At 44.6% G+C, this 24,334-nt stretch overlaps 3 protein-coding genes across 3 annotated transcripts; 2 read left to right on the forward strand and 1 right to left on the reverse strand.

Moving 5' to 3' along the window:
• Positions 1-463: 463 nt before the first annotated feature.
• zgc:154055 (uncharacterized protein LOC556036 homolog) lies at positions 464-5,938 on the reverse strand. Its single transcript, XM_068580878.1, has 11 exons — positions 5,520-5,938; positions 5,178-5,234; positions 4,799-4,907; positions 4,559-4,684; positions 3,386-3,559; positions 3,086-3,303; positions 2,831-2,992; positions 2,348-2,489; positions 1,236-1,456; positions 988-1,139; positions 464-643 (listed from the first exon to the last, which is right to left on the reverse strand). The coding sequence occupies exons 1-11, from the start codon at positions 5,699-5,701 to the stop codon at positions 543-545; spliced, it is 1,644 nt and encodes a 547-aa protein (XP_068436979.1). The 5' UTR covers positions 5,702-5,938; the 3' UTR covers positions 464-542.
• A 1,862-nt stretch (positions 5,939-7,800) lies between these two features.
• On the forward strand, positions 7,801-10,195 carry fam167b (family with sequence similarity 167 member B). Its single transcript, XM_068580674.1, has 2 exons — positions 7,801-8,119; positions 8,593-10,195. Exons 1-2 carry the CDS (start codon positions 7,817-7,819, stop codon positions 8,854-8,856), a joined length of 567 nt encoding a protein of 188 aa, XP_068436775.1. The 5' UTR covers positions 7,801-7,816; the 3' UTR covers positions 8,857-10,195.
• Positions 10,196-12,265: 2,070 nt separating this feature from the next.
• On the forward strand, positions 12,266-24,310 carry lck (LCK proto-oncogene, Src family tyrosine kinase). The gene is made up of 13 exons (XM_068579805.1): positions 12,266-12,409; positions 13,947-14,059; positions 14,620-14,680; positions 15,278-15,368; positions 16,053-16,151; positions 16,279-16,382; positions 16,904-17,053; positions 17,171-17,323; positions 18,702-18,881; positions 20,867-20,943; positions 23,107-23,260; positions 23,434-23,565; positions 23,695-24,310. The coding sequence occupies exons 2-13, from the start codon at positions 13,952-13,954 to the stop codon at positions 23,889-23,891; spliced, it is 1,506 nt and encodes a 501-aa protein (XP_068435906.1). The 5' UTR covers positions 12,266-12,409; positions 13,947-13,951; the 3' UTR covers positions 23,892-24,310.
• The last annotated feature ends 24 nt before the right edge of the window (positions 24,311-24,334 follow it).

A 24,334-nucleotide genomic window follows, 5' to 3' on the forward strand; every position in this document is an offset into this window, starting at 1 on the left:
GCTGGATAAATAAGCAGGAGTGGAAAGTCATGCTGGACTATGTGGTTCTTGTCCACGTTGTGTAATCACCGGGGCTTGTGTCTCTTGGTCCAACAGGACTACAGTCTCCAGCTTGCAAAGCTCCGTGTGTGCAAACATGCTGACTTGCAGTGCACAGGGATTTGTATTGTGAAGAGTGTTTAGCTGAGCTTAACAGGACTGGGAGGTTTGTCTGTTATACGGCCTCCTTCTATTGCTAATATTTGTGAGTGGATTTTTAAAAAATCCAAAAATAAATGTATATATTATCGTACATTTTAAACAATAGTTTTGAAATGTGTTGGGGCGTGGGGGGAGTAAACATCCATAAATTACATTATTTATATTTATTTTTCTAAGAACATTTTTATGAAAGAATACAAAAAGTGCTATACATTAAAACACAGGAGGTTGTCAAACATTAACGAACAATAACATTTCAAAAGGCAATGCGCTTTGGTATTGTCCCCTGATGAACATGTTCAACATGTTGCGGCTGAACCTTCTTCATTACTGACGGGACATCAGCTGAGCGCCAGCTTCCCCCACTGAGTGACCATGTTCCTTATCTCCTCCTGAGCCTCTTCGAGGTGACGAGCTTGAGGGGTCCACCTCAGGAAAAAACCTGAGGATAAGACGAGGGCTGGAGTCAGCATCAACGCTCGACGAATCACATCCTAGAATCATCAAAGTTAGCGACACAGTCGGCGTACAACGCTGAATAATGAAATCATTGGGCGGACGTTCACTGCTCATGTGACCCACAGGTCAAAAACTCAGATTACCGCTTCCGAAAAAAACAGCCATGTCTGTCCAAAATGTCATCACTTCATCAATTTACCCCATTAGTCCTCAGTGTACAATTGTCATAATTAGCATATGAATTCTTAAGTTATGGCCCGACATGTGTTTCATTAAAGCAAGTGGATGTTAATTTGCTCCAGGCGTATGTACAACCTACAAAGTTACCTCTCCAAAGCTGCAGGGACTGAGGGTGGACTGAGGGCCAGATCGCTAGCTCGGTGGGCTCATACAGCGGGTTGGAGTAGCGGTCCCTCTCACTGGGCCTCAACAGGGCCCGAAACAAACAGTGAGTGTTCTCCTGCACTCCCAGAGCGCACCTGAGAGGGGAGAGTGAGGTGAAGGGTCACTAACGCCTCGTGAAGATGGTTTGGAAGAAGGAAACGTTTGAGTCCGGCCTCAGCCTGACGACTGACCTCTCCTGATGGCTGTTACACAGGAAGGTGCCGTAGTCGGACGCGTAGGCCTCAGTCGCCAGCCTCAGGAGCAGCGCCTCAGAGAAGCCCAGTGCCAGAGGGAACTGACGCCACAGCTGCCACACACAGTCCAGCAGCAGCAGGAAGACCGGGGACTCCTGCTGGAGACGGGCGTGGGAGTACGCCGAGTGGGCACATCGCTGCCGGAACGGGTGTCCGGCCTGCAGGGAGGAACACTCCTTCATGTAAACATGCGTACAGTGCACACGGCCCTGTCCTGCTGCTCATTCGGCGAGTCTATTCCAACACATCACATCGGGATCATGCATAAGGATCATGGGCCACAGTTGAAATACCATCACTAACTTTATTGATCAATTTGGGCAACTTGTGCCACTTCAGTCTGGTCTGTTTAATTCTGAAGCACGAAGAACAACTGTCCTTTATATGATTTTATCTCCTAATTTAATTGATCGTAAAATGCAAGCCTTCATTTTAATTGTTTTGTTGCTGGTTGGCTGGGGTGCAACATTGAAAACATCGTTTCATAGTTCTCGAGTGGACAAAAAAGAGGGATGTAGAGTTTATTTTTGAGGATGGTGATGAGAAAAAAAGGGGTTTCTCTAAAATATTGTGAATTGCTCCACTAATCTGGAGGTAGAATTGTATGATAAAGGTGACATTTGGAAACAATGGGTCAACGGGGGCAAACGCTGAAGAGAAGCGAGTTTCATTGAATCCATGACCACATGCAGCACGCTGAATATGATATGTTTTTTTTCTTAAGACATTTCCTGGAAAGGAGTAGACTGTGGAGCAATATCCTTTGAGCAAGAGATGTGGCCATAACTGCATGTGCTCTGAAAAACATGGGACAGCTCTGCAGCAAAACTGCAAGATGTTAAAAGTAATAAAAATGCATCAATCTCTCACATTGGACTATTATTTTGAAGTCTTCCTTTTGATTAGGATTCTGAACTTAAACTGAAAGCTGTAACCAAAAAACAATCGTGAGTAACTATAAGATTTGGTGAAGTAACCTTGTGTCACTGATACGGTTCTTCACATTTTCCAATCTTTCAGAACACACACACACACACACACACACTCACCTGTACCCACTCCCTCTCCAGCAGAGCCAGGAAGCCCTCCAGTGTGCGACAACATGGGTCCATGATGAGCTGAGCCAGAGTGCTGATGAGCAAAGTGGAGTCCGTCCCGTCAGAGCCGTGAACCAGCACCGAATGACCGTCCCTGCACACAAAGCAACAGATCCTCGGCAGCTCAGTCCTGTTCCTCCTTTGTGTGTCATGAAAGGCACATATGTGTCTTTGCTGGTGCTGGTCCCCGTGTCGTTACATTTATTATTGAGGGAAATTGCTGTGCAGCGGTTGCAATACAAAGTGGGAAGAGTGCAAATATAAAAAGTCTAAGACAGAAGTCTATAAAATAAGGTGCAAAACCAAAATGTAATGTGAGAGGCAAATGGTTTCGTGCCAAACAAGAATAGACAAGAGTATACTTTTGACGAGAGATGACACACACACACACACACACACACACACACACAGACACACCGTGGGTGTAGTTCCTACCTCTCCACGCACTCCGCCAGCAGCCCGGCGGTCGACAGGGCCGTTTGGACGTGAGACAGCCACTTTGAATTCTCCAGCTTACTGAGCCAGCGGTCCATATTATGGGACTCGTCCCCGCAGGCCTCCACCAGTTTAACGAGGCTCTCCTGCAGCGCTTTACCCCTGTGCGCGCCCACAAAGACAAACGGGGTGCTCAGTTTGACGGGACACGTCGGTGTCACGAGGTTGGCGAACGCCGTCGGCCCGCCCACTCACCGCTCCATCTGCCTGTGCAGCCTCTTCCAGCTGCTGTAACACGACTTGGACTCGAACCCTCCGCCTGTCATCCGGGCCTGCAGCGCCTGCTGACTGGAGCGCGTGTCGATGACGAAGCCTCTGTCCGAGCCGTCGATCGCACACTGGAGGAGGTGCTCGTCCTCCTTGCAGCGCTTCCTGTTGGCCCCCGTCAGCGGCTGACCGCTGCGCATGATGACCTGGGGAGTTCGGCGGGAATTGTTGAGTAGTCGCACAGGGTGAAGCGCGGGCCGGCTGCAGAGGAACAGGTAAGCGCCTCACCATGCCGTTCTTCCTGTGGTAGTAGCAGAGGACGGGGAAGCGGCCCCCGTGCCTGAATTTGGCCGCCTTCTCCAGCACGTCATCCCCGGCGTGCTTGGGAACGATGACAGCTGGCGGGTAAGAGGGACACACCGAGTAGTCTTTGTTCACGGTGCTCAGCCTCCACCTGTCATGCTGCAGGAGAGAGAGAGGACCTGGTCACAGCGGCACGGGACGGTTTGAGCTTTGATACGCACGGGTACGAGTGTAACCTGCACATTCAGTCGCGTTCACCACCCTGCTTTGTGTAAAAGGATGTTACAGGAAACAGCTCTGACGTAGGTGTGCCCACCGTCCTCTGCGTGTCAATTGTTCACTCTTAAAAAACTAGATGGCCCCTATAAACTTAGTGTTCTGACATCTTCACTCAAATATGTGAACGCACAGCATGGGGAACAAGGACACCACTATATGTGTACGACAAAAATAAAGCTATACAGCCAGGAGGCAGTTATCTTATCAAAGCTCGCCTGCATCTGTCAAAAAGCAAACAAGAAGTCGTGACTTTTGGCGGAGAAATAGTCCAGCTTATACTCTTCCATGAAACCAAAAGTTGCTGTTTTGACACTAAGCTAAGCTAGCTCTCTGCATGGAGCATTTCTCATGATGTGGTTTCTGCTCCTTCTAAACTCCCTTTTGACGAAACCTCAACCACACAACACAAAGCTCAAATCATGGCAGGAATCAGCAGACGGATCTGCGTGAAACATGCAGGCTCCAGAGGGTTTCTTCTGGGTGACGGACCGTCTGCCTGATGAAAACTAAAGATACGTCCTGCATGTTCTGGGAACATTGTGCCTGTGAAACATCTGCAACAATGCTGCCAGAGCGACACGCTACTCCCAGAGGAAGACGACCGGCTATTAAGCTCAAATTCAATGCTGTGTGCAGCACATTCTGAGGTTGAGGGGAAACAAATGAAAGCTAAACGACAGGGATATCCTGAGTCCTGACCCAGGGATACAAGTTTCCCTGCATAGCATTTTCCTGTCATGTGCTTTTTGGCTCACTGAGTCACCAGTAACAATATATATGTGTGTGTATGTGTGTGTGTGTGTGAATATGTTTTGTGTGTCACATCCATGCGCATCAGAAACACGCTCATGAGATTCTGGGTTATTATATGTTCCTTACAAGTTCCCTCATTTGACTGTAATGCTTTTCAGGGGACGAGAGGCCCCACTGGTCCTGCAGGCCGACGCCAGGAGGTCTGTAGAAGAAAGGGTACATCTCCGACACACCGTCCAGACAGGACAGGGTCTGGAGGAAGTGAGAGAGGGATTCGCCGTCATCATTTTCACAAAGAGAATGTTAGCGGAAAGCACAGAGCGGTGGTAAAAGATTATTGTGGGATTATTAGACGATTCATTGCACCTCGATGGAGCGAGCGATGTTGAGACACTGCTCCATGCCCGGGATGTCAAGCTGGAGCACACGCAGATCTTTACACTTGATGGTAATGGTCCCTGAGGATCCAGACATCCTACACACACACACACACACACACACACACACACACACACACAAATATAATTCCTACACAAAAACAAAATGAAACCAATACCCCTTCTTCAACTTGCCCCCTCAACGCCTCCCATTAGGACTCCAGCAGTGCAGAAGGTTTAAATAAAGGGAGGTGAACCCTCCTGCTGCCCACAAACACGCCGGTGGTTTCAGCAAGCTGCAGAAGACGCTGTTAGCGGCAAGCAACAGGTTACGGAGTTGACACATTGCAACACAAATGATGTCCAACCTTTGACTGCGGCCTTCAGTACTGAAGGGGCCGGAGTGGGCCAAAAGGTTTTCCACACTGGTTAAAAAGATTTAAGGAACAATGGAATTAGACATATCAATTAGACATTCACTGGCAGCTTTGGTGTCGATTAGTTATGTTGATTAGTGTGATTATTTCCATGTAACTATGATGCCTATAATTTAAAAAAAAAGTGCTGAAAAGATCTATAACCCCTTATTAAATGCTGTAATGAGCATTTTTAAAGCAATCGAGCACATCATTAAGGCGGTCCACTGCTTTCTGTTGAATCAAATGATGCTTGGAATCTGATTTGCTGGCCCCTGGCCCTCGAGGCCTCACCTTTTCTCGATGGCATCGATGTTCCTGAGGAGCAGAAACACCTGGCAGCTGCCCTCCTCCCTGTCCGAGAAGAGCAGGTGGTGGCCGGTGACGCACAGGGTGCCTCTGCTCGGCGGGTGCAGCGGCTGGCGGAGCACCACGTCCTCCACATTGGCGGTCTTGATGTGCTCGGAAAACTCCATCAGTCGCAGGGCACAGGAAGAGAAAAAGTCAAGAAAAACTCCGCCGCTGAATTTCTCAGTGTGCCAAATCACTTCCTCGGCTCTCTGGAGAACGAAAGCTCCCTCCTCTCTTCACCTCATATAAGGTTGGGTTGCACGACACTTGCGCTCTGTTTGCCCGCCGATAAGGAGCCTATAAATAGATGTCGTATTCTTCTTTTTTTCCGGGCATGTAGCCTGTCAGTAATGTTGCTACACCTTGCCTCGCACAGGTGGCTGTGCAAGAGACACAACGATGTGCTGCTTCAGCGAACGAAAAGACGGAAGTCCTCGTTTCCTGAGAGAAACAGCAGCACCGAGATGTGTCACATATTGCTGGTAAAAGTTTCGTTTAGTTTGGGGGTGGAGGGGAGAGAGAGAGAGAGAGAGAGAGAGAGAGAGAGAGAGAGAGAGAGAGAGAGAGAGAGAGAGAGAGAGAGAGAGAGAGAGAGCGGGAGAAAGGCAGCAGTGATGCGCTTGTTGTATCATAAATGACCGCTAGATGGCGGAACACTCAAAAGTAGGAAGCCGGTGCTGAACTTGACAAACATTGAGTTTGGCTTAGTGCAGGGTGCAGGAGGGTTTGAGACTCAAAAGCAACTAATACACTACTTTACATGCTTCAACTTTAGCATGCATCGGTGATTACAATCATCAAAATGTCAAAGTAAAAGCACACACAAGCCGAACACCGCATTTCGATGTGTTTAAGGTTATAGGTTATATCATGTTATTAGTGTTTCAATGTAATGTTACTTTATTATTGTTATTACTTTTCCTTATATTCTGAAGGTTGTACCAAAACAACTATACAAGGCATTTAGATAAATTAATCCCCTTTTTAAAAAAAACTGCAAAGTTTACCTCTGTGATGTAAATGTATGCAGTACAGCGGTGGAGTGAAACCAACATTTACTAATGTCACCTACTTAAGTGTCTTTATTAGTATTTACATTTCATGCTTTTTTAAATACTTTGGCTCTATTATACTTCAAAGGGGGATATTCTCTTTAAACCACTTCATTTATTAAGTTCTTTAAAACGCCTCCTGTGTTTTAAAAAAAGAAAGTCATATCATTTATTGGCTGGTTGTCTAGTCATATTGTGCAGATGTTCTACTCTTTGTGACTTCTGTCTGTAAAAAGTGCTAAATAAATACATTTGACTTGCTTAATATGAAGTAGTTCAGAACAAGCCACACATTATGCTTATAACACACAAAAGTAATAATAATACATATTAAATAAATAGTAATGTCATAGGGTTAGACAATAATGCACCCGTAGTGGTCATTTGCCTGCAATCATTTTTCAATATTCAATATGGTAATCATCTTTCAATGCAATCATATCGCAATCATATCGTGCTGAAATCATGAACTGAAATATGCAGATTGATGATAATGATTCTAGCGCCAGGACTGTTGTCGTCTGAATGGATAATAACAGGAACGTTTTATTTCTCAGAAAATCAGATTCTTTGTTCTAAAGTTCCCAAATATGAGACAATACTCAGTGCTTTTCATTTGTCAAGTATTTATTCCACGCAAGAGTCTACAAAGGTTATGTATATGGACTATTTGATTATTTAATTATCAGAAAACATATCGCATGGGGAAAGTTGCAATGCAGGACGTTTACTAGTTTATACATTACTTTGATGTTACTTAATGTACTTGTACTTAATGAAATGATCTGAATACTTCTTCCACCCAGAGTGAAGTATAAAGTAGCCAACACTCACATCAAGAGTCTTACAGTTACTTTCCAGCACAACATCTGCATTAAAATGATAAAGCAGACATGCTACTCCGAATTCCCAAAAAACTGTATTCGCTTGAATTTAGAGGGCACAGTTCTTCCTACTTCTTAAAAAAAATATATATTTTCAATCGACATGTGACTACGCCACACTTTTGATGTATGTCTCGAAAGCTGTCCTCCTCGGAAACCAAAAAGAAACCCCCTAATAACTGGTCCAGCCTCCCCGTCGTGTCTGCGTGATGGGCGGTCACTCCTCCTTCGCCCTATAAAGGAGGCGCGGAGCGCGTGGCGCTGCAGTCCGCCCGCGCTGCCGCTCCACGACGCGGACCTCACGATGGACTTCAGAGAGCTGGGAGGAGAGTCCCCCGAGGGCGACGCGGATGACCTGGACAGCGTGAAGGCGCTCGCGGAGAAGCTGAAGCTGCAGACCCGCCGGCCGTCCTACCTGGAGTGGCAGGAGCGGGTCGAGAGCCGGCCGTGGAAGGAGGAGAGCCACCCGGCACTCAGCCCGGGCTCCGGGGAGCCCGGCGGCTCCACGGCCGCGGTCATGAGAGACGAGAACTCGGAGCTGGTTGTGCGCAACATCTGCGGCTTTGATACCATCGATGATGCTCTGGACTTTCTGAGGAAAGAGCTGGTGAGTGACTGCTGAGCATCCCACAAAAAGTATTGCACTGGAAAAGAAGGGTTTTTTTTTGTGCAGGGCTCTCTGAGTCAACAGTAGGTGGAAATTTAAAAAAAAACACCATAATAAGAAAGAGAAAAAATATGAACACACTAAACATACAGCGTACACAAGGTTAAAAAGTTCCTGCATGTTTGTGAAATAGATGTCTATCTCCTTCATAACTTCCTCAGGTGTCAGTGATCAGCTTTCTGCATGAATGCCTGATTTAAATTAGGGCTTGACTGACTTTGTCAGTCATCACAGCCTAACAAAACAACCTGATGTGTGTTTTCTCACAGTCTCAGGCTGTAGTCCGTATGTTCCACCTGATAAAAAGATTAAAATAACAAGAAGGTGCACGATCCAATTGTACACATACTTTCTGGTATCTCACTGCTGCTTCTCCCCCCACCCATTTTCTCCCCCCTGCTCCCCTCCTCCAGAGGGACATGCAGGTCCAGGACAACCTCCTGGCCCGGCAGCTGATCCGTCTGCGCGTGGAGATCCACCGGCTCAAAGTGGAGCAGGTGTGCGACCGCCACAAGGAGATGCTGGACGACGCCACGTACGAGCTGGAGGAGTGCGGCGAGGAGTCGGACCTGCTGTGCGACATCCCCATGAAGGCGGCCTTCGCTCTGTCCATGCCGCTCAAACACCTGGGCCTCACCAAGATGAACATCAACTCCAGACGCTTCTCACTGTGTTAAAAGAAAGAAGAAAAATCCCTTGTTCGGGCCTATTTCCTCCCCGGGAGCTGTTGATAGAGTGGAGAGTGACTGCACGTGACTTTGCACCTTGGCGTGCATGAGGAGGCCTCAGTGTGTGCAGACCTATAGGGCACACGCCCTTACTGAAATACCGACACACACACTGCTGGACGGGGCCGCTCTGCTGTTGACTGTTCTTTGCACAGTCATGTTAATCAGAGTATAGATGAAGGCTTCGAGCTAGACGGAGATGCAAAGGTAGATAGGGAATTATGGCATTATATCTTATACCCAATGACTGTGCACTGTGAAAACAAAGTGTGTGCCAAGGAATGAAGGAAACAGTTACGGGGAAACTACTGTGTTGCTGAAAGCTTGTCATGCAGGAAGAAGCTCACTTCAGGAAAGAGGACAGCGTCTTGGGAGCTTCATGTGCAGGTCAAAACATTTTAAATTAGTGGGTCCCAATTTGGGGGTCGGGGGCCCAGACGAGGCATCGCAAGATAAATCTGAGAGGTTGTGATGGGATTAACCAGAAAAAAAGATTATCCAGTCTTTTCCCTTTATTTTTGTTGCTAATTACTGTAATTACTGATTTTTACATCTCTTGCAGCCTCTGGTTGAACTGGTTCCATCCGGTGACCAGGAGTTGGATTTGTTTCATTTTAGGAGGTCACAATGCAACAAACATAAAGGCTGGGAACCACTGCTTCTCATCACGAATCATTTTTTTGTGTAGTAAAAATAAAAGTGTGGCACGTCTGGTCCGATAAAGAAAATGTTCAGCAACATTTGAAAGTAATCGAAGTCCTTTGACAGAGCAGCATATCCCAGCCGTCCGCTCCCTCCTCCACTGTCCCGACCACTATCCCCAAAGGAAGTGAGGGGTCACACTCGAGCATTTTTACTCCTCTTCTACACAAACCAAATATATCACAATATCCTGTGCAGTGCGGTGACAGGACCCAGGAGGCTGTGCCCTAACGCTTTTTTTTTCTCCTTTTCATTACCGTCTCCAGATGCTGCAGAGCACGGTTTACCAATGTATGACTGGACGGTGACCAAGTTGTGACTCTGGCAATTTAGGGCAAGATCAGGGGTTTATTTTATCGCTTCATGTTATTAGTAACAGTACGTAGGATGAATGAGATCTTTTTGTTTAACAATATAACTGTAAATGTAAAAAAAAAACAATAAAAAAAAAACTATAAACGTTATTGTTAAATCAGGCTTGTGTAATATGAATGTATCTTCATAACAAATGAGAATAAAGAGAAATGCCTTAAAATGATTATGTTTTCTTGCACATGCAACTGAATATTAAAGAGACTTCACCATATATCCACCAGTGAGAAATTGTGTTTTATTAGCATTTAAAATGTTGTTTGTTAGACAGTGAGAGCTTCAGGCCGTGACTATGAAACAATCTACTGTCTGCTAAACGTCCCCACATGCTCCATCAAATCCATCCTCTGCCCTTAAAGCCATCCTGCACAATAGTCTCGTCTTTCCTGGCACGAGACATTCGGGACCTGGTGTACTATCCAAACATAAGAATGTGGCCCCAGAGGGATTTTGCAGAACCACAGACATTGTTGCACATAATCCAACAAGTCCAACAAGAAATCGCGTATGCCTCTGCGCAGCCCGGCTGTGTTGATCCTACTGTGGCACACCTCAGGACACAAATGAGCTCACGTGTGACGTTGGAGCTCGATAGTGGGAATGAAGATCATATGGAAAAGGCCCAGGGGCCGAGGTATTGCACCCCCGAGGCCTCCTCCGTTCTCCAGCGAATGCTTTGAACAACAAGCTCATGCCACTCAGCTCTGCCCTGCAGATAGTTTCACGTGAACTCGTCCCTTCATACCATACCACTTGTCATTGCACATACGCTGGTGTTGCGCTGTTTGTTTTGGAGCTAAACAAACTGCACTATGCTGTTTGAGTTGGTGCAAGGCTGTTTTAAAGTGTACATGAGTAAGCATTAGCAGCACAGCATCAGCAGCACAGCGACAGCAGCGCTCGCTCTCAGGAAGGAGGCCAGCACCTGCGTCGCGAAGCCGGTCGGCGGCTTGGAAAACTTTACTGCGTAGTGATGGTATCTTGATTCGATTGCGTAACAGAATCTGATTTCCAACCACATTTAGAAGTGTAGCGACAGCTGTGGTCCAGGGGAAACTAGGAATACCCTTCCAGGCTCACGAGGCCTGCCAGAAGCTGATCTCTTGAGATGCTGAGGCTCTTTTATCTTTCCATCAAATTAATGTGGAATTTTTGTCTGATAAAATCCTGCCCATAGAGACGATACAACACAATGGATGTTGGGTTATTGAAATCAGTTTAGTATACTCTGAAACACACATCGGCATCAAAAAGCCCCCCACGCCCCTCCCACGCCCTGCACACACCAAAAAAATTGAAACTACCTCACTCTCCCTCTTAGATTTACGCTCTGCGGCTTGAACGGAAAAAGAGTGCGCTCAGGTGGTTTCACCAAGTGAGACTGTGGCAGTCTTCTAAGCACACACGTCTGTGCGCTTCCTGTAATGTTTGGACTGACTTCCTGCCAGTGCGTGCTCTGTAGCAGCAGCCGTGCACCACAAGAGAAGAGACGCGGCCCACAGCGAGTTGCCTGTCAGCGCCGGCTGAGAGCGTGGAAGCAGTCTGAGAGACCCCTACTCATGTCTCCTCGCAGGGCTGATCCAGACCGTAACGTGGCCTCCTGCTAACTTTCGGTTTAAATGAGGATTCGTAGGAGGGTCGTCCCCTGATTGACATTTCATTCTGAGTGACTCATTTTATCTATTAACGTTGTTGTGAAAACCGAGGCCAAAGTCTATTTTTAAATGGGTTAGTGGTCACAAAAGAAACAGATACAAACCACATGTGTGACTGACAAAAATAGCCTGGTAGTCTTCATATTGGACCGAAGACCTGAAACCTCTCTGGAGGGAAAACCTGTTTGCTAAATGTTGTAAATTATACTTGTGCTAAGATCAGTGTGAGGCCATTTGAAATCTCTCTCGGACCACCGCCTCAGCCGTACACCGGCGCTCCTCACGTTAAAGGTCACCGACGCACAGATGTTCCACACAACAGTAAAACAATATACATATAACCTCACTTCACTTACAGCTGTATTGGAAACATCTCTGGGAGAGGTGCTGTCCTGACCCCTTTACTATGGAGCCTATAACGTTCCCCTGCTCACACACAGCTGCACGGTGAAGCACCTGCTACAAGCTGCAGAGCAACCCTCAACCTTTCAACGACAGGAAACTCTGTGAGCCGCTCTCCTCCACTCCTCCTAAGTGTGAGTGTGTGTGTGTTTGCAGAGTGTGTACAGACACACATCAGCACTTCCAGCACAGCGTTAGATAAAGCAAGAGAAGCGGATGATGACATCTTCACACCCGGGGCTCCAGCGGTAAAAAACGAACTTTTTGCTAAATAGCAAATAAAAAAGATAACTATTCAAAGAAGAATATCTCGATGGCGGCGAGGGAAATCTGATCTTGGACGCTTGAAGAGACATTTTATACTTCAAGAGGTACGTTTCAACTCGTCACTCAGTGTTACATGTGTTCAGAATATAGACTGAAAAGACTGTGACTCAAGGAAAACATCTTCCTATAATTATTAAGTGTTGTATATAATATGCGACATAAATCAGAAGGTTTGATCAGAGTGGAGAAACTCTTCTGACTTTTATATAATATATGAAAATGGTTGGTTCGAGAAGAATAAAGACCACACCCAGAATTAGCTCAAATCCATTGTTGGTTGTTGCATGATTTTAACATGAAGGCATATTGCAATACATATTTAGATACTAGTTGTTTTTTTACAACAAAAAACAAACACTTTAGAGCAATAACTTGCTTTCTCATTGTAATCTAAATATGCTTCTTAATGTAAATATGAATCATTTGTATTTTAAAAAATGTAAATAACTGTATGTGTTTGTAAATCCAGGTGTTATAACTTCATGACAGACAAAGTAGCCGATGATGACGATACAAGAAGCACAAACTCATTTCAGTGTGAAACGTCAAAATTAGAAGAAAGAAGATTCAACGAAAAAGAAAATCCATATAATTTTCATGTGGACATTTTGCTTCTCATGGCGTTCTCCATTTGAGAAAGTGCAGTTTCTTAGCCTCCAGGCCTCACTGACAGCAGCATGTCTTCGGTCATTCTCACAGCCCTCACGCGACCATCGGCAGACCCAAAAATACTTTGCAAACAATAACAGTCATCGGCATTTGTTTAGGAAGGCCATCAGCCCCTCAATGGAAAATGCTGACTTTGTGTGTGTGACTCCCTGAGTGCTGGCCAGTAGGCGTAGCAGTACTGGTCATGATATATTTTGTTAAACGTTTCCATACCCCGGTGGATTACTGTGATTTGGTTCCTCGGGGTCTCAGCACAGTGGCGGATTGTTATTGTTGTTGCCGGGTCAGGCCTCTCCAGATTCTTCTCACAGCTCTGAGGCTTTGGTGCAAGCGGCTGCTGCGATTAGCCCACTGACCCTGTTCGAAGAGCGGCCCGATGGGAGCCAAGTGAGCTTGAGAAAGCCCATTCGCACAGTGCCCCAGTGTAAAGCGCAATACAGCACACGTGCTGCTGGATTATAACAAGATTAGTGTTTTTAGAATTTCATAGAGCCGTCAAGTCTTAAGTGGAATGGGAACATGCAACGCCTGCGATTTGCAATGCTGCAGGTTTTTCGTCACAATGTAGCTGTGTGACGCAGCTCTGGGTGGGATTGCAGTCGGCTGGGGTGTGCGGGTTCATGTGGTGTCGAATAAGAGACTAAAATGGACGTTTTTAAAAGTGGTAGGCTTTTGGTCTCGAGCCTGATCCACCGCTGAGCCTCCATTTTGAGGAGAGGCCCTCGGTCACATCCGATTAAAAGCAGTTTTCCGGAAACGAAATCATTTTGTGTCCTCTGTTAGTTTCACGCAGCTACGATCATGATCTGGTTTTTTCTTCACAGTATTTGGTTATTTCAAAATGAACAAAAGAACAGCCTATTCATTATCTTATGAACAAGTTGATGCTCATCCTAATGTCTAAAATTACAGAAAAGATGGGATGTAACTGCAGTTCGGACTATTCAGACGAAGAGTGGATGGAGAACCTGGATGAAATGTGTGAAAACTGCAACTGTCCCATCCCTCCCCAGTCAAGCAATCCAGTAAGTGTCCGTGTCCGTGTGCGTGTGCGTGTGCGTGTCAGCACACCGCTTGTCGTAGTGTCTGCGTGTCAGTGAGCGTCACATGAATGGCTTTTGGTTACATGGTTGAATGTAAATGACCACTTGGAGGTCATTCACATCAGTTAACTGCAGTACAAGTGTGAAGGTGTGAACATGACATGTGCTCCCGCTATGCCTTTCACGTTGTGTAAGTGATGTAACCAAAACCAACAATCTGTTGTTGCGTGTTTGAGTCCAGAATTGTTCCAGGCCTCGGGGGGAAGTTCTCTTTTGTGCGTTAAATGGGAGAGTAATTATTCCCTGAGTGGTTTGTTTCCTCTGCAGAAGTTAGATGTCCCATTAGATTAGAAATAAAGGAGAAAGCCACCTGCGCGTGCCACAATAGCACGAAACATTTTGTCTGGGAGACAAACCTAAACTGTTACCGATCACATTTTGCTGAATGTGACATGAGAGGGGCCTCGTTTTTACCGCACAAGTCTTCTGTTGTTCTTTGGAAAGCTTAACTTAAGTTACGAATCTTGTTGTTCCCTCACTAGTACACAGACCAGCTGATTCCATACCCATCACAGCATTCACCTCCGACATCTCCTTTACCAGGTAACAAGATGCAGTATGTTTTTCTGTGTGTTTCAGTATCTATTACCAAATTGTAAGTACACAGGTAGCAAAATGTGTTCAAACAGAATGGCAAATAGGTTAATGAAGCAAACATATAATCCAAGGAATTATATTTAAATATATCGGAAATACATACAATTGTACTTTCAGTTTTTTGTTTTTTGGTTAAAATGCTTCAATCATCATATATTTATGCATTAAATTACACTTCTAACTCATCAGAAAGCCAATTATTTAGCTACAATGACATGTATATATATATATATATATATATATATATATATATATATATATATATACATAGATATATATATATATATATATATATATATATATATATATATATATATATATATATATATATATATATATATACACATGTACAGAAGTGTCATACTATCTCCATTCCTCATTGCCTTTTGATATTTTTCAAAATACCAGAATCAAAGGGATTCAAACACACAGCACACAACAAAAGCTTTTATTCTAACGGTCACATTTATGAGTAAAAAACTATCCCCAATATATTTCATATATTTTTTTGTTTGACAAACACTTACGATGCTCCTCCCGCAGACAACCTTGTGGTGGCCATATACAGTTATGAACCCAACCATGACGGAGACCTGGGCTTTGAGAAGGGAGACAAACTCAAGATCATCAACAAGTAAGCTGCTGATTGACATTTAGCAGCTCTAGCGCCTGCTAGAAAGATTTCTAATCATTTTTTAGCCCAAGACAATAATTTGTACAGTACGGCCCGCTTACCCCCACGGCACCAGGAAGGCCTCGACTCCTGAGTTAGTGAGTTGGACAATGACGTATCCTTGTATACTATATGGCTCCTTGTTTCCTGCCTCTTTCTACTGTTAACTATTGAATTAAGAACATACTTATAATATATACTTGTAAACTCTCATTTCAATCAGGATTGTATTTACCACTGAGGCCAAAAAGGTCATAACCTCTGTAATATGCCTGGACATTTGGGGGGATTACCATGACATGAGTGATAAGGACACATATGACACATGTTTTCTATCTTTAAGAATGAATACATCTGGGTATTTTACGAAATGTGTAATTGAACACTATGAATGGATAAATACGATATGATTTTATATATTTTTATATTTGCGGCTAGAATTTTCTTGCATGGAAAATTACTTGGGAAATACGATACTTCAGATTTCAGGGAAAACTATTCCTCTGATGATTGTCAAAGCTTTTTATCGTGCGGTGAATATTGTGTCTTCTGCTGATTTGTAAGGTTTTCATGCAGTGACCATGCGCTCTCAAGGTGTACCTTTCCATCCTAAAATCTCTATCGCTGTCTTTTTCTGACATCCAGGGACGATCCAGAGTGGTTTTTGGCCGAGTCTCTCACCACAGGCCAGCGGGGCTACATCCCACACAACTTTGTCGCAATGACGACAGTGGAGACTGAACCGTACGTCACACAGGAAACATTCATGTTCTGCTCTCAACGCCATAACACTCAGCCTTCACAGCCTCGCACCATGCATGGGAAGTGGTTAGCTCAAAAGCGTGAAGCATCTCGTGTGTTTGTGCTGCAGGTGGTTCTTTAAGAGCATTTCTAGAAACGAAGCCATGAGGCTCCTCCTCGCTCCTGGGAACACGCTGGGCTCCTTCTTGATCCGAGAGAGTGAAACGACCCCAGGTGAACCTTTTTGTCATCACGGCGTTGATTCATATACCGACGACAGACAATAAAACTCTATTTCATGGCGTTTCTCAGCGGTATATTTGCAGCTTTCCACAGTCACATTTGCTTCCAAATGCCCTGCATTTAGCATTTATTTGATAGAGATCGAGCTATTTGTTATACAAGTGAGACAATGCACAAAATGACTGGCATCCTCTGTGTCACACAGTGTTGATATTACTGGCTGTGTTTAAAATATATCACCCATTTTCCCACAAACCCCCTTCCTGCTCTCCAACTTGCTTCTGTTGAAGTTGTGTTTGAAATGCAGCACACATGGAGGCTCAGCCATGAAGGCTAAGACAGATACATACCCATTTGCACCAATATCTGAACACAATCTGGTCGCGACTTCATGATATCAAAACGAGACACACAAGCCTCGCAAGCCAAAGTTGAAGCGAATTTCCTTTATGATTTTCAGACGTATCAGGCAAAATCATCTCACATTAGAGTATGCTTCCTCTTCGTTCCAGGCTCATACTCCCTATCGATCAGGGACTTGGACCACAACACCGGCGAAGGAGTCAAGCACTACAGAATCCGCAACATGGACAACGGCGGCTTCTACCTCACGGCCAAGATCTCCTTTAACTCGCTGAAGGAGTTCGTCCAGCATCACTCACGTGCGTGCAGCCCGTTGAGGGGACGTATCAAGGTCGCCGTCGGGTCCTCAATTGAACGATCTTGAACCCGTCCTGCTTCTCTCTCTCTCTCTCTCTCTCCCTCTCTGTGTCGTCCAGGTGACGCAGATGGGTTGTGCACGAAGCTGATGAAGCCGTGCCAGTCGAGGGCACCGCAGAAGCCCTGGTGGCAGGACGAGTGGGAGATTCCCCGCGAGTCCCTGAAGCTGGAGCGCAGGCTCGGAGCAGGACAGTTTGGAGAAGTCTGGATGGGTAAGGACAATGTGGGGATGTTCAATCATTTAAGAGTTATTTTCTTCCATTTTGTGCACAAGACTTTGCTTCATTTTGCACGGATACATCGCATGTACAAAGTCCAGTTGCTCAATGGAGTTGTGGGCTGCTAAAGCCTTTCGCCAGGGTTTTGTTCTGCAGCGTGTGCAGAACAGTTTCCTCAACACAGTCATAATTGTAGGCTTGTATGAGCTGGTTAACTGGAGATGATGAGAGGTATTATCCCCGTTATGCAACATCACTCAAACTACATAAATATTAATTTTCCAAAGAGCTCACGGATTGGAGGAAATCTCTTAACAAGAAGGCAACATGTTTTGATCACAAGGATGTGAGTTGAAATAATCTGTGCCAAAACCCCCTTATTATTCAATTGGACGGGTATTTCCCTTCTATTTTCCATCCACATTTGCCAGCAGCATTCAACATCCCAAACAACCACTGTACGAGAGATAAACATTGCCAACCATGGAACGTGTCGTCATTTCACAGCCACTTTCTATTTACAGTATCTTCTTGCATGGCGTCTGGCATTGTATTCGTTTCTCTATCCTCATCCAAACATTGGTTCAAGAACATGCTTGAGCAATGGGACGGGCACTTGCTATGAAGTGTTTATTGCCGTTGATTAACATAGAAATACAGAGGACTGCTTTGAAAAGTGAACGTAATCTGTTGCCATGTGCCACCGGGTGAGACGCTCGCCGTGGTACATGACTGAAGACGGAGCTGGTTGGCTGTGGGTTTGATTGGCGTGTGTTAGTGAACCAGATCTGGAACGCGGTCTTGTTTGCACAAGAGTCATGTGGAGCTGTTTAGCACATATTGAATCACAGCTCATGACAGAGCCACTGTATTTATGAACCCTACAAGCTGAGATGAAAGCCTTCTTGGTTTGCTTTCACGTTTAACACAGTGTAGTGGTGAATGTTTACCGCGCTGACAGCCTGACTTTGGTTATCTCCTGACATTAGCTCCAGGATATGTTTGTTGGTTTGAAGTGAAATAGCTCAACAATGGGTGGATGATCACAAATATTCATGGTCCCAAGAAGATACACCCCAATGACTTTTGGCATCCTTTGACTCCGCGTCTTGCCCCATCATCAAATAAAAATTACAAACATTACTTGCAAATATCTGCAAAACTAAGGACATTCCTATCAGCCTCTGCATTACTTTCAGTGATAATTAGCAACGGTTAGCATGCTAATGCCCTAAACTCAAATGGCGATCATGGTAGACATTATAGCAGCCTGTCAACAGGACGTTAGCACTGTCGTCCAGCCTCACAGAGCTGTAGGCGCCAAACCTTTTTTTTAATCAATGTCTTTCAAAAGCCTGTTGTATATTTTCAGGTATCTACAATAATGAAAGGACGGTGGCTATCAAGAACCTGAAGATGGGCACTATGTCGGTGGAAGCCTTCCTGGCGGAGGCCAACATGATGAAGAACTTGCAGCATCCGCGCCTCGTCCGCCTCTTCGCCGTTGTTACCCAGGAGCCAATCTTTATTGTCACGGAGTACATGGAAAATGGTGGGTAGAAATACTTTGTACGTGTCACAGCCTGAGGAATTTGGCTAATAACACTAATCGTCAAGAGGAAAGTCTGGATATAACTAAAAGCATTAAAAGAAACGGTAAACGTTGGTTGGGAAATGAATGCCCATTTGAAGCTAAATTAAAAAGAAATCCTTCTGTCATCAGACCAACTCCTCACCGTTCAGTTTAGTCATCTGGAATATGTCTAAACCTGCCCGAACCGATTACTTCCATAATCTGCAGCCTCGTTTTCCTGAACACTAAAGATGGCGTCATAGGGGTAAGGCCGGCGCCCCGAGCACAGAGACAGAAAGTATTTTATAGACAGTGCTGTGCCATGGACCTTCAGGACCAAACATGTTGATCTGGTATCAGACCGCGGTTGCCAGAGCACATCCTCAAACTAAAGGCCCGGTGCGCTTCAACCTTTTCATGAGTCATCGTGTTCTCAGACGTGTGCTCCACATCAGTGACTCTGTTGAATTAGCTGAACGCCTTTTGATTTCAGAACCACGGCTGCCTCCACCTATGTGTTCGGTGGAGGAAATTATATGTGATGCACGTTACTGGGACAGTGTCGCGCGATCCTCACCCGTGATCGGACATGACTGCAGCCGTGTCAGCAAACCTAAATAAGGGAGCAAAGTCGCGAGCCTTGCCTCTCGAATCGTGCTACTCTGCTGAAGTGGTCTGCCCTCCGATAGGCTATTTTCAGCTTCTCCTCACGTCTCTCCTCTATTCGGCGCTCTGTGCTGAAATGTTTCAAAGCAAACGTGAACTTTCACTTCTTTTGCGGGCCCTTCCAGACGGGTTGCCGGTGTTTACTCACTGAGGGGAAGTCTCCTCTGCCCCGTCTGAGTCGAGGGGGTGTCAAAACAGGAGAGGGTGATTCACCAGGTTATTGTTCACCCAGACCCTTTGATAATACTTGGCTACTTCCCTGAGTCTGCATTACGCATGTGCATCCACAGACACTCACAAGCACATGCTAACAGGCAAAGAAATATTCCAACAGTATAACCGCAACGAACTTCGTTGACGGACGTGTTTCGGCATCGTACCACAGGCTCTTTCCACAGGCTCTTTTTGCAGCATACATACAGAAGGGATCCAGTATCTGCTTCACTTTGACCTCAAGAGTCTTTGTAGTTTTATTTCCCGAGGAGGAACAACAACAAAAATGTACAGAGAGATGCTGTCACAAGCAAAGCAACAGCCTTACTATTGAATGGAGTGCCTTTGTATGGCTTTGTATGAGTGGCCTGTAAGCCACCAGCAGTGGCTCTGCGTGAAGCTGCCTCTTTGTCCGCCGTCCACGTGTAGACAGGATACAATTGTCGCCTCTGTTGTCAAGAGAAAGGATGGCTCGGCGTTCCCGTCTTTTCAGTTTATCCTTTTTTCAAAAATTATTATTGAAGACAAACAAAGATGGAAAAGAACAGGCGTGTCATCTCAGCTTCCCTTTGTGACCTTGACAAAGAGCGCTCCTCTGGCTCTCAGACTTCAAAAGCAGTCTTCCGGACTTAAGCAGAGGAGCAAAGGCTAAACTCTTTCCTGGCACAGTCATTCCTCTTATTTCCTTTGGTCTGACTTGGTTGGCTGACGTGCAGAGGTATTGTTCTCTGCTAATCAAACTCAACACGAAGTCTGCTGTGACAAACTATGCATCAACTTGACAGATGCTCCGTGTGCTTCCTCACAATGTTATGTTCCATTATTTGAAGAGCTATTCTTGGTCCAACTGTCTATTTATGTATGTGGGGAATGGTGATGTTTTTGAAACCAAAGGAAAATATCATCAGTCCTCTATAGAAGACCACGACTTCACTTTTGTTTTCCAATTAATATTAAAACGTGTTGCTTAATCATCTGTACACATGCTCTAATTTGCAGAAATAGGTTGCGAGAGTCCACCACTGTTTGTGGTTTGTAATATAAATTAATATTGTTCAGCAAAATCTTGACTTTCGTTTTTACAGGTAGCCTAGTGGATTACCTGAAAACAACGGAGGGAGGCAAAGTGCCCATGAACACTCTCATAGACATGGCGGCTCAGGCAAGTCATCTCTTATTTTTTTCCTATTATTGTTTGTGTATTCATATCTCCATAGCCCATTTACCAGACTCCCTTTTATCCCTTCCTATTCTCCCCTCTGATCCTCATAGACGGGAAACTGGCCACTGTTGTAATGAAGCTTTCACTCAACACTAATCTTATAATATCGACAGAGCTGGATGCGTGTGTGAGCAGAGGTGAATGTGGATTGTAATGAACTTTGGGCTAAACATGTAGGCACAAAAAAAGTTTGAATACAGCTTGAATAGGAGACAAATCCCCCCCGCCCCCCTCCAAAAAAATACAATTTGTATCTTGTCACGGTGCCGATTCAGTTAAAGTTAGAAAAATGAGGGGATGGTGAGAAAACCTGATAGTGAATGTGCATTTCTCTTTCATCTACAAACAGTAAGATGCTCTGTCACAGCTCTGCTGGAGTGACAACTACTGTGTAATGTCGCCTATATGAAAGTTAATGTCGTGAATATAAAACCTGATAAAGGACGGATCCTGTCAGTCAACCCAGATGTTTGGACAGACAGTTTGGAAAACAAGTTAGAGGGTATAGTTCAGCATTTTGGGTAATATACTTTTTCTTTTTTTCGCTTGAAAGTTAGTTAGTTCAATATGAAGCTACAACCAGGGTACAGTTAGTTTAGCATAAAGACTTGATACAGGGAGAAAGGTAACACATTTCACATATACCATCTAAAGCTCACTACTTAACTACTTAACATGTACTGTTATGAGCTTTAATTGCTTGTAGGCGGATTTATTTTTACCCTCTAGCAGAAACAGGTTAGCTTCCCCGCCTGTTTCCAATCTTTTTGCTAAGCTAAGATACTAACTTTAGTCTTTTTATCATATATATCTATATATATATAGAGATATATATATATATATATATATATATATATATATATATATATATATATATATATATATATATATATATAGATATAGATATAGATATAGATATAGATATAGATATATAGATATATATGTATATATATGAGAACGATTCCCTCATCTAGCTTTTTAAGAGACAAAGTGAATGAGTATTCTCCCAAAATGTTGTTCTCTAATCTTGCCTGCATCTGCTTCTCTGAATGTTAAATGCCAGGAAAGTAACTTTGACTTAAGCCTTCATACAGTGTATTGTGGGTGTGGGAATGGAAAATCAAACCACAGGAAGACAGCCTAAAATTTGAAAGTCTAACAAGAAAAGATATTTTTCAGCCTGAGTAGACAATTTATCCAACGATTTGGAGCGTGGTGCAGAAAGGTAGGGTTCATACAGAGCTTTGTGGTGAACATATTTCACAGAAAGCTAATCGTCATGCACAGATAGCATTATTCAAGTGATTGATGGCCTTGCCCTTGGGCCCTGTCCACATCCTCATCCCTGCTAAACACAAAAATTGTGTAATCAGTTTCGCTTGAGTTTTTACTTAAATGTACTTTTGTTAGAGTAGAACTATATCTAAGTCACTGAATGCAAAGTAATGGTTTAAAGTTTCAGATTGAGTCACACCACAACCAAACGGAGAGTACAGAGGCGTTGAGTTGCCTGAGAGTGGAGTCATGACGACAGTACACGTTTATGACAGACGCAGACGTACGTACTTCTCACGTTTATGACGGGACCCCCGGGGCCAATCGAACCCATGTGATAGATTCTTGTGTCTGAAATATACACCGCCGGCCCTGAAGAATATGGAGAGTTAGATGTATAAACAAACACACACAGTCACAAAAGACACAGATGCTTATCAACTGCGGGTTGTGAGTTTGTAGAAATTCTTCACAAACGCTTATTGCATGAGGTGAAGTATCAATTTCCCTCGGAGGTCTCCCAAATAAATGACTCAATCACATTCACTGGAATAATCAGCCAGTCTGCAGTAGTCTGAGGTAAAGGCAGGACTGAAAGCTCTTAGTAACAGGAAGGAGAGCAGCTGTGTACCTGGGTGGAGTACGGAGGTAAAGGGTGTTAGGAAAATAATTGACCTGGGAAGTGGTAAACTCCCTGGTTTGAGAGTTCAGCAAACCAATTCATCTGTCCAACACACATGAGTATTACACAATAGCAAAACATACACAGGTCCCTCCACTTGAACACACAGGCATAGGGCTCGTCTAATGATGTGCTGCTCCCTGCAGGTGGCTGACGGCATGGCCTTTATAGAGGAGAAAAATTACATTCACCGAGATCTGAGAGCAGCCAACATTCTGGTGTCAAATGAACTCATCTGTAAGATTGCCGACTTTGGACTTGCAAGGCTGATCGAGGACAACGAATACACAGCAAGAGAGGGTAACACAAGCTGAAATCACTCATGTCACATGTTCTTTTGAGCCTGTTAAAGCTCTTTTTTCCGGCTATAGTGTCTTGTATTCTTTGTTTTATTATAATATTCAGTTTGAGTGCCTTTGACATGGAAGGTAATCCCTTCAAATGAAATAAAACAAAGTTTCTTCATGTGTTAGGTGCAAAGTTCCCCATCAAATGGACAGCCCCAGAGGCTATTAACTACGGCACCTTTTCCATAAAATCGGATGTGTGGTCTTTCGGCATCCTCCTGACAGAAATTGTGACATATGGACGCATACCTTACCCTGGTAAATACTCATGCCTGTCCATCACAGTATGATTTTAGAAAATCCTCACATAGCATATATTATAGTAATTGCTGAAAACAGCAGCATGCATATAATCATATAATCCCCTACATTTGACCTGTTGTTCAGGTATGTCCAACCCAGAGGTAATCCAGAACCTGGAGCAGGGCTACAGGATGCCGAAGCCGGAAAACTGTTCAGAGGGACTTCACAACGTCATGAGCCTGTGCTGGAGGGAAAACCCAGAGGACAGGCCTACCTTCGAGTACCTGAGGAGCGTTCTGGAGGATTTCTTTACTGCCACAGAGAGGCAGTACCAGGAATAGCTCTGCTCAGGCGGCAGAAAGACTTACAGACTTACAATAAATGTATTCAAAGTAAAGGCAAAGCCTGTGAAGATGGATAGTGGATTAAGTTGTATTTGTTTTTGACGAGTACTTGCCTTTATATTGATATGGTAGAAACTGAAATTCAAAACAAGATTACTTTGTTTCTGCGCCTAACGTATTCCGAAGTGGCCTCTTACATAAGATCTCATCTGAACCTTGGAAACCTGTAACAGCTGGATCACCGCAGAGCCAAGAAGAGGAAGGAGAGTGATCCCCATGCAGCCTAAACTGCCTGGTGTAGCTCAATAAGCTGCTCTGCCGGGGCTCATTATGATGTAAATACCGTCAAAATGCTTAATCTGTGTTGTACCTCTGCAGTTTGATAAATGTTGCTAATATGTTCGTGGCATGCAACAATGCCCAGATGCTTTATGTAAATG

The sequence above is a fragment of the Clinocottus analis genome, unplaced genomic scaffold (genome assembly GCF_023055335.1).
Source record: "Clinocottus analis isolate CAN_PGR_092001 unplaced genomic scaffold, fCliAna1.0.p SCAF_17, whole genome shotgun sequence".
NCBI lineage: Eukaryota > Metazoa > Chordata > Actinopteri > Perciformes > Cottidae > Clinocottus > Clinocottus analis.

Excerpts from the sequence above, each read along its gene's own strand:
- zgc:154055 (XM_068580878.1), bottom strand. The coding sequence starts at position 5,701 with ATGGAGTTTTCCGAGCACATCAAGACCGCCAATGTGGAGGACGTGGTG. Across the intron at positions 3,304-3,385 it reads ACCACAGGAAGAACGGCATG|GTCATCATGCGCAGCGGTCA; the intron begins GTGAGGCGCTTA and ends CGAACTCCCCAG. Across the intron at positions 644-987 it reads GTCCCTGCAGCTTTGGAGAG|GTTTTTTCCTGAGGTGGACC; the intron begins GTAACTTTGTAG and ends TCTTATCCTCAG.
- lck (XM_068579805.1), top strand. The coding sequence starts at position 13,952 with ATGGGATGTAACTGCAGTTCGGACTATTCAGACGAAGAGTGGATGGAG. Across the intron at positions 17,054-17,170 it reads GTTCGTCCAGCATCACTCAC|GTGACGCAGATGGGTTGTGC; the intron begins GTGCGTGCAGCC and ends TGTGTCGTCCAG. Across the intron at positions 18,882-20,866 it reads CACGGAGTACATGGAAAATG|GTAGCCTAGTGGATTACCTG; the intron begins GTGGGTAGAAAT and ends TCGTTTTTACAG.
- fam167b (XM_068580674.1), top strand. The coding sequence starts at position 7,817 with ATGGACTTCAGAGAGCTGGGAGGAGAGTCCCCCGAGGGCGACGCGGAT. Across the intron at positions 8,120-8,592 it reads ACTTTCTGAGGAAAGAGCTG|AGGGACATGCAGGTCCAGGA; the intron begins GTGAGTGACTGC and ends CCCCTCCTCCAG.